General features: G+C 45.1%; 1 protein-coding gene across 2 annotated transcripts in view; it reads left to right on the top strand.

Annotated features, from left to right (window-relative positions):
- BEST3 (bestrophin 3) overlaps window positions 1-12,599 on the top strand; it is a 469,126-nt gene that overhangs the window by 412,519 nt on the left and 44,008 nt on the right. For both annotated transcript variants that reach the window (XM_069628231.1, XM_069628232.1), the window contains 2 exons: window positions 11,584-11,661; window positions 11,761-11,913. In XM_069628231.1, coding sequence (XP_069484332.1) covers window positions 11,584-11,661; window positions 11,761-11,913 — 231 coding nt within the window. The remainder of the gene's footprint in view (window positions 1-11,583; window positions 11,662-11,760; window positions 11,914-12,599) is intronic.

The raw sequence follows: 12,599 nt of genomic DNA, 5'->3' as shown, positions 1-12,599 counted from the left end.
ATCAGGATGCAGGAATCAGGATGGAGTGAGGCATGTAGTATCCATGTATGCGGATGACATGCTGCTATATATTAGAGACCTAGAGGAGAGCCTGCAGCACATACTGGAGGTACTGGACAACTTTGGCGTGCTGTCTGGAATCACGATTAATGGGAGCAAATCATGCGTATTCTCACTCGCCAAGTTTGCTTCTGGAAACAAGGTGGAGCTACCAGTACTATCATTGCCGTGGGAAAAAGATACCTTCAGATATCTGGGGCTGGACATATACCACAGCCCCGTGCAAGAGCATGCACACAACACCGTAAAATCATTAGACCGACTAGAGAATTCAATTACATTTTGGGGGAAGTTACCATTGTCGGTAAGGGGAAGAGCAGCATTGTTAAAGATGGTGGCACTACCCAGAATACTACATTGCTTTGGAAATGTCCCCTACAATACACCCCAAACATTCTTTGCCAGACTAGAAAAGGAGTTGAAGGTTCCTATGGCAGGTTGGTAGACATAGAGTGGCGCTAAGTACACTAAAGAGACCCTACGATAAGGCAGAGCTGAGAATCCCACATTTTGAATTATATTATCTAGCAAGCCAGATGCAGTACGTAGTCGGTTGGCTCACTAGTGATCCCAGTATTGACACAGCCCTCTTACAACCGGCAATATAACACTGACACTTAAATGAGATATTATGGGCACCCCCAATGGCATCACAAAGATATCCACACTTGGTTAAATTGAGCATACAGATATGGCATAGAATCTGCAAAAAGCTTACGATCAGGGGCCCGATATTGCCACACATGCCCTTGGCAGCCATGATGACAGAGACCTGAAGGCTAATGTTAAGCTACATTGGGAAACATTCAGGATCATACCAATAGGACACTTGCGAAGGGGAGACGCCCTATTAAGTGTCCATGAATTGCAGGAAATAACAGGAATACATGTAGGACAGTATCTTCTACACGACAAAGAGGAGGTGGCCAGAAATAGGGGGCCACATGATAGAATGTGAGGAAGTGGAAACGATAATAAATATCTCAGAAGGCGGGGCATACCATATCAAGATTGTATGACTTGTTTATTGAAAACCACTCCAAAGTGGAATTGCAAACCTGGGCAAAATGGGAAACAGAACTAGATAAGACTTTCACAGACAAAGAGTGGCAAAAGGTGTCTTACTATCATAAGAGGGTCTCTAGAAATGCTAGATTGCAGCTCCTACAACTGTATCTAACATATAGGGCCTATCTAACACCGAGCACAATAGCGGGATTCAAAGGGACCGGAAGGCAAGGCTGCCCAAAATTTAAGGAAGAGAATGCTGGCATGCTACATATGTTTTGTGGTTGTGTTGCCATAAGGAAGTTTTGGATGGCGGTTGCACAAAAACTGTTGAAAGCACAAATAGCACTTGATGTCCAATTGCCAGAAGCATGTATACTGGGACTATTCTCGAGGTGCAAGGAAGGGAAAGCGCTGGGGAAGTTAAAAGGCCTAGCATATGTACTGGCTAAACGCTGCATAGCAATGGAATGGAAGTCAGAAAAGGGCCCGCTTGCAGAGAAGTGCTAGGGTGACTCGCAAATATGGTCAACGGCAGAGTCAGGTGTGGAAACAGGCGAGTAGTGTGCAATATCAGGAAGCAGGGGAGGACATGATGCATTGGGCAGAACTTACTCTAACCCTGTTCAAAGCAAGTTCCGGACCAGATGAAGTAGAATTGCATGGAGATATTAGACAATACTAAGAGGCGTACTAGACGAGAGTTGTTATATAGACGAGATACTACGGTCTGGCTAGTTAAGGGATGGGAAAGGAATTGGGGAAGTTCATACTTAAACGGTACATGGTACACGGTAAGCACAGTGTCGACAAAATGTGATTCATTAACTCACAATGCAATTTACACATCTAAGTGTCGTTGTTATGGAAAAAAATACATTTAAAAAGAAAAACTAGGAGCTCTTGATAGGCACAGAATATAAACATTAAAAAATATATTATACAGGGATAACTCATTTCTCAGTTTCACAAACCCAAGTCCCCATTAATTCCCTGTTCCCCTTGTCCCCAGGGGTATAAGAGTCGCACCTGATAAAACATGGTTAAATATGGCAGTTTCGCGGGGGCCAGCAAGTCCTTGATGGTCGTATGAGCTGATTGTGATCCCACTGTTAAGGGACTTACCATAACACCGAGATCTACCCCGGACACCCCTAGCTACTCTCTCATCCCAGAACATCAATTTGACAGAATCTTAAGGGTTATCACCCGCACTGGGCATTCTAAGGCAACCTATCATGGCTTCCATAGACACAAACCCGCAATCCCCTACAGTGTGCAGCCAATGAAGGCATTTGTTGTTGGAGAGAGCAACCCTTGGTTCTCGCTTGTCAACCGACAGTTTGGGTACACCATGGAGGAATACAGTGGCACTACTTTGCTCCTTGTAGCACTGACGCCCAGACATACCCACCCTCGGACGCTGTCTGCGAGCATGGGGATCTCACTAGGGCTTTTAGTTCCTGGTGTACCTGGACCATGACCGGCCGGTAGAGGAAGCGGAATAGGGGCCCCAGGGAGCTCCCTGGGTACCCTATGATATGACAGCTGCTCAGCCAGGGGTTGCTCAAACTGGGGCCGCCTCATCCGAGTAGGTACACTATGCTCGGAGGGGGCAATGACCGAGTGGTAACAAGGAATGATGCCCTATTTCAGCAGGTGGGATGCTAGGTAATATTCCCCAAAAAAAACCTCCACCCCTTCGCTGGGCCTCAGGCAGATCTAATAGTTGTTTTTTAATAACTACCACTTCGGAGAGAACTCGATCACAATTGCAGCCACACACAGCGCAGGCCTCCTTGAGTGGAGGGACAGGAGAGGACTGTGCTCTTTTGTTTGCATCCTTAGGCACATCATCATTGTCCCTCAAGAAATGATGAATTTCATTGATTAGAATATGAACTTCCCCTGTTAGAGACTTCCAGCTATACCATTAACTAATGGATAAGTTAGGACTGAATAGACGGCTCCCCCGACCCATGCCCAGCCCAGTTTGGCTCGCTCGCACCTCGGTCACAGTCCTTCCTTTCTTCCTTCTTTTCTTTCAGTCCAACACTCTGTGGGAATATTCTGTAGAACGCACGCCTGGGGGTCTAGCAATCACAAGCAGAGGTTGAAGCAATGGAATCAGGCACACACTCACTTGACCCTACCCCCTGTAGTCGTGAAACACCCTGCGGGAGCACAACGCCTGCACTCTTGAACCCACGGGCTTTCACCCTAGCAGGCAAGAGCTCTTGAAGCTGTTGGGGGCGTGGCCAAAGTTTGTGCTGGTATGGAGGCCCTCCTGGGCCAAGAAGCAGAGGTAAGGTGCCGGGAGGGGGGGGGGACTGCAGGATCCCAACACCCGGACACTATCTAAAGTCTCCTACCAAGTGGCATGGGGAAGGCAGCTGCTACCTGATCCCGGCCCTGGGGGTGGTATTGGCAGGGAGGTTCACCTGGGAGGAGAAGGTCCCCAGAGGAGGGAGTGTCAGGTATGCCAGAGTCTGTAATGGCTTGTTGTAAGAAGTAGCTTTTCTCTCCCTCACTTGAAGATGGTGAAAACTGTTACAATAAGTCATATGTTGTGAATAGAAATCCCCTTTCCAAAATCATGTCCACGTATAAAGATGAAAACTGCTATGATCAACAGAAGGGTAAGAGTGAATCTCTAATTATTACCATCTTAGATTCTGAAAACTCTACATTTTCTTTAAAGCAAAAACCTTTATTAGATCCTTATAACAATCCTTTAAAAAAGTAATTTAGGATAAAGAGGACTATTGTAATCCTATCTGCATTAATAAAAGTAAGTTTAACATTGGGGACTTCAAGTCCCACAATGCACAAAGTACTGAGATAAAGAAGAGGGCTGCAGAAGCACTGATCTTTAAGTTGCACGTTAATAAGGCTAATGACCCACACCTGAGGGAGACTGGGAGGCATAAAAGGCCCCCTCAGGTGCATGCCATAGAGAGTAGCAGAGATAGCAGTAGTGGGAGGTGTAGTGATTGCTTTCACTCCACATTGCAGCTGAAACTGGAGGAGAAGGGAGACGCCAGAGTCACCAGAGTTTGCAGTACGGATGCCAGCTCTAAGAGGGTCTCTTCCTTCAGAGACTTTGGTTGCAGAGATTGTGCAGCGTGAAGCGTAAAGTTGAGAAGCTTTCCCCCACGGTAAGGCGGACTCTAGTGGCAAGCAGGCACCTGAGAGTCTTTGGCGCAAGGAAGCTTCTTGTCTGACTACTGCGGCCAGAGATGACTGAGCAAAGCAGTTTTCCTTACCGCCGGGAGCCGAGGAAGCAGAGTACCGAAGGCAGTGGAGCAAGCAGACACGCAAGCCAAACCCGTTGAGTTCACTAGTAATTTGTGAACCAGAGCTCTCTGTAACCGCCCGCTGGTGTGAAGCAGAAAGATAATCATTTTAAACACCAAGCTGATACTAATTGGAGAAAAAAGCAATACAAAAACCTGGCGCATAGACCAGCCAAGTGTTCTGGTGATTTTGAAGGTCAGCATAAATATCAACAACACGAGAGGGCAATATTGTTAGAAGCCAATTCAAGCAACTGTTGCCAAAGCCAAAAGAATACCATAACCAATCCAGTTAAAAAGAACAGCAATTGCCAAAGCCAAGAGAAGGTCATTAAGGAGCCAGTTGGGTATAGACCCTATTCTCAGAGGGAGAAAGAAACAATAGGGAGAACTGACCTAAACAATCATTGCCTAAGCAAAAGAAGAGCAGGATTAAAAGAGAATCATTATCAGTACTTGTTTGGTGCAAAAGTGGGAAAACGAGAGCTGCATGAAGGCTGCCCTTCTGACAGTAGGTGTTTAGGAGGAGAGGAGAATAACCTGCATTGTATGTGGCAATCACAAGTATAAAACAAACAGCACCAATGTGTCTCATGTTTTCCCAAAAGAAATAGTCAAACTTACTGTTCATCGAATCATAGGACTTTGAGCTGTGTGAAGCAAAACTAACCCACAGAAGTACTTGTAGAAGTAGTGGTAGTTTTACTAATCCTGGTAGGAGAGTACACCAGCACAAGGGACCTTGTAGCATAGGCCTGGCCGGTGAGTGGATCAGGCAGAAGTCATTAAAGTACTGTGGTGTGGTTAAAAGTGTTGATGAAGATGGAGAAGTGGCAAGACCACAAAAACACATTGTGAATAGTTTCTGAATCATCCTGGCAAACCAATATTGCTGATACAAGGATTATGTGAACTGTTAAAGAACTATCTTGACAGAAGCCTTTTTGTTGATCTTGATGAACTGTGGAAGTATACTTATTTTCTGAAGAAAGGTTGTGTAGAACTCTCTGACCCCAAGTGGAGAGATCAAAGATTTGTTGAAAATGTTGAACTGTTTGTCAAGTCCAATTAAGAGACTTATTGGAAATATATTGGAACTATGTTGCAAGATGTTATGTTATGTTATGTTACAACACTTCTATAGCGCCAAAGCCCTAGGGCATCTAAGCGCTCCTTCACAAGCGGAAAAGGTTCCGTGAGGTTGAGCCGAAGTTTAGATAAAGAGCATCGTTTTCAACAGTTTTTGAAAAGCCAAGAGGTTACTTTCTTCTCTGAGAGCCAACGGTAAATTGTTCCATGCCTTGGACGCGAGCACTGAAAATGAACGTCCATTCCCACGAGCTCTCTTAGTCCTTGCCACCTGAAAAAGCCAGGTGGAAGTGGAGCGAAGATTTTTTGTGGGCTGGTATATAGCGATTTTGTCCCTTAGATAGGACGGCGCTGTCCCATGGATACATTTATGGCAGAGGGTCAGCATTTTGAAAGAGATCCTGGCCGATATTGGTAACCAATGTAGTTCCTTTCTGGCGAGTGAGGTGGGTTCGTACCTTTTCATGCCATAAATTATCCGCACAGAGGTATTCTGAATTTTCTGCAATCGTAGGACATCTTCTCTGCTAGCTCCCCCCAGTAGGGCATTGCAGTAGTCCAGACATGGCAAAATAACTTCCCTTACTGACTTGGCTCGGTTTTCTTTGGAGATTAATGGAGCAACTTGTCTCAGGACACGCAGATGGTATTGGGTATTTTTTTCAATAGGGTCTACTTAAGCTCCTGCGTCCACCGGGGCCTCCAAATATGCACCCAGGGTTTTTACCTTATCAACTACTATGATAGGGCTGTCCTCAACCAGGAAACTAGAGAAAGCAGGAGCTAGCGCCTCTCTAGATTTTTTCGACCCATGAATCATGAGTTCCATTTTCCAGGCATTAAGGCATAGCCAGTTTGTGGTCATCCAATTCTTTATTACTTTATAGACTTCATTAAGTTTATACTGGTCTTCCTGGTGATCTCCCGATAGTTCCATGGACAGCTGGAAATCATCTGCATAATTTGTAAAGAAAAAGCCCAACTTTTCCAGTTCTCTACAGAGAGGGACCATATAAATATTAAAGAGTAGAGGTGACAGACATGCTCCCTGGGGAACGCCACACATGATGGATTATACCTCAGAGAATGGGTCTCCCCAATATACCCTGGATCTTCTGCCCTCCAGAAAAGATCTGACCCAGTTTATAGTCTCGATAGCCAAACCACCGGTATCTAGCAGCCTATTTAATAATATCTTGTGATCCAAAAGATCAAAGGCTGCACTAAGATCTAACAATATTAGCAGGCCCGGTCTGCTCCTTTCCACTAAAGTTAACATGTGGCTTTGGAGGTCTACCAGGGCACTCTCTGTGCCGTTAAAACGGCGGAAACCAGATTGCCTTTCGTGTAGCCGACCTGTATTTTCGATATGGAGTTGAAGATGGATTGTGGCTACCTTATCGACCAATTTCAGAAAAAATAATGTGTTCGTAATCGGCCGAAAATTGGTAGCATCTTTAGGGTCTAGACCTGCCTTTTTCAGAAGTGGTGTAACTGCCACTGTTTTAATGGCCTGTGGGACCATGCAGTGTCTAAAGGAGGTATTCACAAATCTGCATAGAAATGGAGCAAAAATGGCCAAATGATCCAAAATAATTTTAGAAGGTATGAGATCTCCCGGGCAACTAGTCGGGTTCATAGCTCTCATAATATCCTCTATCTCAGCGACTGAGATCTCCGGGAATCTAAATCCTGTGCGAGTGGATTTCGGTTCCTCATTTGTAGGTGATATATGATCAATCAGATGTTTTGTTTCTACATTCTCTGAGTTGAGGGAGTTTATACTTAGAGTTTGGTTCTGTAATTCTCTCCTAATTTTATCTTGGGCACATAACAATTTATTTGCGAAGGCTTTCTGTGTTCTGAAACAGTCCTCTTCAGTGGGTATGATGGTATGATTAAGAACTTCTGGTTTCTCCCAAGACCTGAAGAGGCGAAAGAGTTCCTTGGTGTCATTGTCTGCTAATTCAATTTGGTCATTATAATAGGTCAGCTTGGCCTCCAGGATTGTTTCTTTGTATGCTTTTTCATGAAGTTTCCAAGTGGCCTTATTATTTGAGTTTTGATCTTTGAGCCTAGATACATTCTGCGCGTTTTTTGCTAGCCTTCAATTTGGTGAGCTCTGGTGTAAACCATTTTTGTTGGCGCACAGATTTCCTAATAGTTTTGGACTTCATTGGAGCCACATCATCCAATAAGTTTGTCATTTGTGTATTATATTATTTCACAAGTATGTCAGGGTGGTCTGATTCGTTGGTTTTATGCATAAGGAAGTTCATACATTCAGATAGGTTATCTGTGGTAAGTGCCTTATAGTTTCTATGTGTAGTTTTGCGCAATGGCTCATGTTTAATCTTATTCGAGTTTGGGAGTAATATTTGGCTCGAAACCAAAGAGTGGTCGGACCAAATGCATGGTGTGGGAGTGATCCCTGATAATGTGATGTTATGATGGCATATCCTTATCCTTTTGAACTATCATTGAATTCCTGATAGAATCTGGGGAAGGGGAACACACCCAAGAGAAAGTTACCTGGTCTTGAATATAACTGTTAATTTTGTTGTAACTGAATTGCCATATGTTACCTTGTTGAGTTTGTTGTATGTACAAGTGTGTGGGACAGAATCCTTTTGTTAGAATGTTTCCTTTAGTTTATGTTAGGCAGGGAAATCCTCATCAGGGTAGGAATAGGGAGGCATTTATCAAACACTTTTGAATTTAATAAAATGGCATATTTTGAAAAAAACCTCACAAAGTTGTCTGCCCCACGTTTCTGACCGCTCACAATGGAGACATGCGAGTATGCCGTTTCCATGAGTGACTGCTGTGAAACTGCTGTGATTGGAGTGGGACCGGTAGTCTGTTTGTTTCCAAGAAATCTGTGACTTGATTAAAGATCACCTCTTCTAGTACTTTTGAGTAGTGGGTGAGAGGTTGGCAGGCTGATGTTTTGCTCTGCCTTTCCCCGAAGCTCAACAAAGGTAGCAGGCGCCCCTTCAGAGAGGAATTGCCATAGCATTTCGGTGCTGGACTGCCCTTGTGGGCGGGACAAAGACTGATATGCAAATGGATATTTCCCATCTGTGAAGGTACAGTGAGCAAAAAGCAATGGCTGCGAACTCAGTTCAGAGAGGAATTGCCATAGCATTTCGGTGCTGGACTGCCCTTGTGGGCGGGACAAAGACTGATATGCAAATGGATATTTCCCATCTGTGAAGGTACAGTCAGCAAAAAGCAATGGCTGCGAACTCAGTTCAGAGAGGAATTGCCATAGCATTTCGGTGCTGGACTGCCCTTGTGGGCAGGACAAAGACTGATATGCAAATGTATATTTCCCATCTGTGAAGGTACAGTGAGCAAAAAGCAATGGCTGCGAACTCTCAATGTGGTTAATAACCACTGTACAGGTTATCATGCCTTGTTCTTTCGAGAGAGGGGCGCCTGCTACCTTTTTTGTACTTTCCCCGAAGCTCACTGTCTCCAGAGCTCTGATCCTCTCTAGGCTGGACTATTGTAACAGACTCTTTCTAAGTCTTCCTGTCTCTACTGTTTGACCTTTACAACTTATCCAGAACAGGACTGCAAGACTTGTCCTTGGCCTCAAGCCCAGGGATCGTATCTCTCCAGCTCTGGAATCTCTTTACTGGCTCCCCGTGGCTGCAAGGATCACCTTCAAGATCCTCTGCATCACGCACAAGGCTTTCTGGGGCCTGGGACCGCTCTACCTCCTACTTTCTCTTCCAAAACATCTTCCTTCTTGAGCTCTCCGCTCATCCACCTCCAACTCTCTGAGGGTCAGATGCTCTTCCAAGCAGAGAGTTGGGGGCAGATCTATCTTCTCGGCTGGGGCCTCCCTCTGGAACAGCCTCCCTGCCTCTCTCAAACATGAGCAGAACTACCTCTGGTTCCGGAAGCAACTCAAGACCTTCCTTTTCGCTTTCGCTTCCGCTTTCTCTCTTCCTTTTCCCTGCTGATGCACCTGACTGCTCTGCGCACCGGTTACCTGGTCACCCTCTGAACTCGGGCCCAGGCTCCTGCATGTGCAGTTGCCCTTGCACTGCCTCCCCTGCACTTAAGAGTCTGTATCTGCATCCCTACAGTCCCTTCTCTGTGCACTTATGAGCCCCCCCGCTGGCAGCACTGATGAGTTAACTGCACTTCTCCCCCCCCCTGGCACTTCTCCCCTTCCCTCTTCCCTGCACTTGCGCTATCGGAAGTGCACAAGTCCTAGTAAGATCGTTATTTTGTCCTCCCTTTGTTTCCCCCTCCTTGTTGTGTCGCGCCTAGAAACATCTGTGTACAGGCACATTATAAATGCCACATCATATCATATCATATATCATATCATATACCATATCATAAGTTATTGAGGTCAGCAGAGCATTTCATCAGGTGAGCTAGATGGCAACCGCTTTGAAGCAATTTGCGAATGGGCCAGAGACAGGCAATATGCTGAAGAGCGGAGAAATAAATCAATTTCTTAATTGTTGGAATGAGTCATCAGGAGCACAAGATGTTGTGACAGACAAGAGAATGTATGCCAGTTCAGATGTGGTGGCGGGAGGGAATAACCATAATGATCATATAGATGATAGTGTCTGGGTCAGAAGTAATGGGGAGAGAAAGGCTGCAGGTGGGAGGAATAGGTAGGTACCAGGCACTACACTTGTAGGATAGATAGGAGTAAAAAATATCAGCTGAGATAAAAGAGGAAATGGAGCAGGGATGAGAGAGCCAACCTGGCCTCAAGGGTTTAGGAAAACTTGTGAGGATGAGAGCGGGGAGTTGAACCTGGTGGGGCAGTTGGATTTAGCAGAGTCCAGAGCAGGGGGATGAGCGGGAAGAGAAATCCCTTGCTCGAAAGTGTGACAGACAGACCTCCACAGCAAAGTAGATGGAACTTCATTTTCTTCCTCAGAAGCTTCATCGTGGGTGGCTTAGTGTTGGGAATTGAAAACGAATTAATGATCGCTGAGTGAGTACATTTATACATTGCCAAAACAAACCATATTGCCTCTGGTTTCTTATGTTTGAATATACAAATATATTTTAGAGAGACCTATATTGCAGCAGACTTGACCTTACCTTATTTAAGCAATATTACCCTTGCAGGCGGGGCATTCCCGTGTCAGGTAATGCCCCGGGCCAGGTAGAAGCCTGAGCAAAGCGAGGGCTTTACCAGGCACAGTAATGCCCCCCTGCGAGGGTAATATTGCTGGGATATTAATAGTGGGTTTTTAAGTTGAGAAAGGACTCGTATGTCGTTACTCAATTCATAAAAAAATACAAAAGGAGATGGCAGCCATGGATCGGGGGAAAGGTACTACACGTAGTCCCTTCTCCCTTTGCATGGCGATCAGTGGCGCGTTGGGACGCACCGGGAACACTACTGTTCCCGGCGCCGGCGAGGGATATGGAAGCAGAAGGTAAGTGGGTTGGAATGGTGGGGAAAAATGTGTAGAAAAGTGGGGTAGGCGGAAACAGATTCAGGGTATGGGGAGCATTTACCTCATTATCCGGCGGGGGAAGATGGTGCCCTCCGGCTCGGACGATGCTCGGACATGAGGCTTTACCATGTGGTAAAGCCCCTGTTCTGAGCCTCCTTATTGGCTGGGAGGCCAAGACCACGCCACCTCCGGGTACTAATATTCAAAGACCGAACTTATATGGCAGTACACCCCCGTGATCCCCTTCTTGCACTTACCCCTCGACCCCCACGCCTCCCCCCTAGCACTTGCCTAGCCCCTGGGCACTTCCTCCTTCTTCCCTTCCCCCACAACCTCCTTCACTTATGCCCCTGCTCTTACTCCCCTTTCCTGACCATCACTACCCTCCCTTCCCCTTACTGCACTTGCACAATCCAAATGTCACAAGGCCTAGTAGTACCATTATTTGTTGTTTATATTCCCTGTTCCCTCCCCTTTTTGCATTGTGGTGCCTGGAAGCAATGTCTGCTGTATAGTGTGCCTTATACATATTCAATAAGATAATTAAGTAAAAAGATGTACATCTTTCCGAATAGTGACAACCAAATATCACCTTTGAATTTCATATGCCATGGTTGCATGTAATGTTTTTCAGACTTTTGGGTGGAAAGTATTATAACTGCCTTTTATTCAATTTTCATTAGGAAATGAATCGATTCCGATCCTGGTGTGGCCTTTTGTTTGGCTATGACTGGGTGGGCATTCCACTCGTGTACACCCAGGTACAAGCATGGCATTGCCTTCGAAAGTGCATTTTTACAGATGTCACGAGTGTCTTGCTTACATGATTTTAACAACTTCCCTGTTCTTTCTGCTTCTAGGTCGTCACTCTTGCTGTATACACCTTCTTTTGTACGTGCCTAATTGGGCGTCAGTTTCTGGATCCGAACCAAGGATATGCTGGCCATGATCTAGATCTTTACATTCCAATATTTACTCTTTTACAGTTCTTTTTCTATTCCGGGTGGCTCAAGGTAAAAGATCATAGGTATTTAAAAAAAGAAGATATTGGTCAATATTCATGTTTTTGACATTAGTGGTTTTCCCTTTAAAAAGGCTCCCTAGAGAGATAGCCGCGAAGTTGAATTCTAATTGTAATTTCACACCCACGTCATGTTCTTGCCAATCTAGGTTGCCTAGTTTAAATATTAAATGTAAACTTTTCAGATGCATTCCCAATATTTCTTTTCTAAAAGTACATGTATTATTTATTTGGTCATGTGCCCTACCTTCTACTTGACATGTTGGTTTGTTGACCCAATGCATATGAAAACCCATAACTGAAAAGGTATATTTCTTGAACTATCATTGTTTTTCAACATGTCAAGTCAGGAGAGGTTAGGAGGGGCAGGGGAGCACACATTATTAGTTCAGATGTATTCTGCTGGGCCTTTGCACAGAGGGTTTCCTTTGTGGACTGGATCAAGGAGTGCAAATGAGAAATTCACATTCTGCATCCAATTATCTATTTACTAAGTGGGAACCTATTGATTGGCATCTGCTCTTTTGGAGCAAAATGTCAACTTGCCTGTTTTGGGGACGGAAGGTTGAGGAAGAGGAGACTTGTGTTCATATAGTGGACCGTACCTCCCTATATCCTAAGCGCAAGAAAAGTTCAAGTAGGTACATGAGTCAAACAGTGACAGAGGCTGAAACAGAC

This window comes from Ambystoma mexicanum, chromosome 12, assembly GCF_040938575.1.
Source record: "Ambystoma mexicanum isolate Mex_15411 chromosome 12, UKY_AmexF1_1, whole genome shotgun sequence".
Lineage (NCBI taxonomy): Eukaryota > Metazoa > Chordata > Amphibia > Caudata > Ambystomatidae > Ambystoma > Ambystoma mexicanum.
Note: the sequence above shows the minus strand (reverse complement) of the source record. Positions and strands in the feature narration are given on the sequence as shown.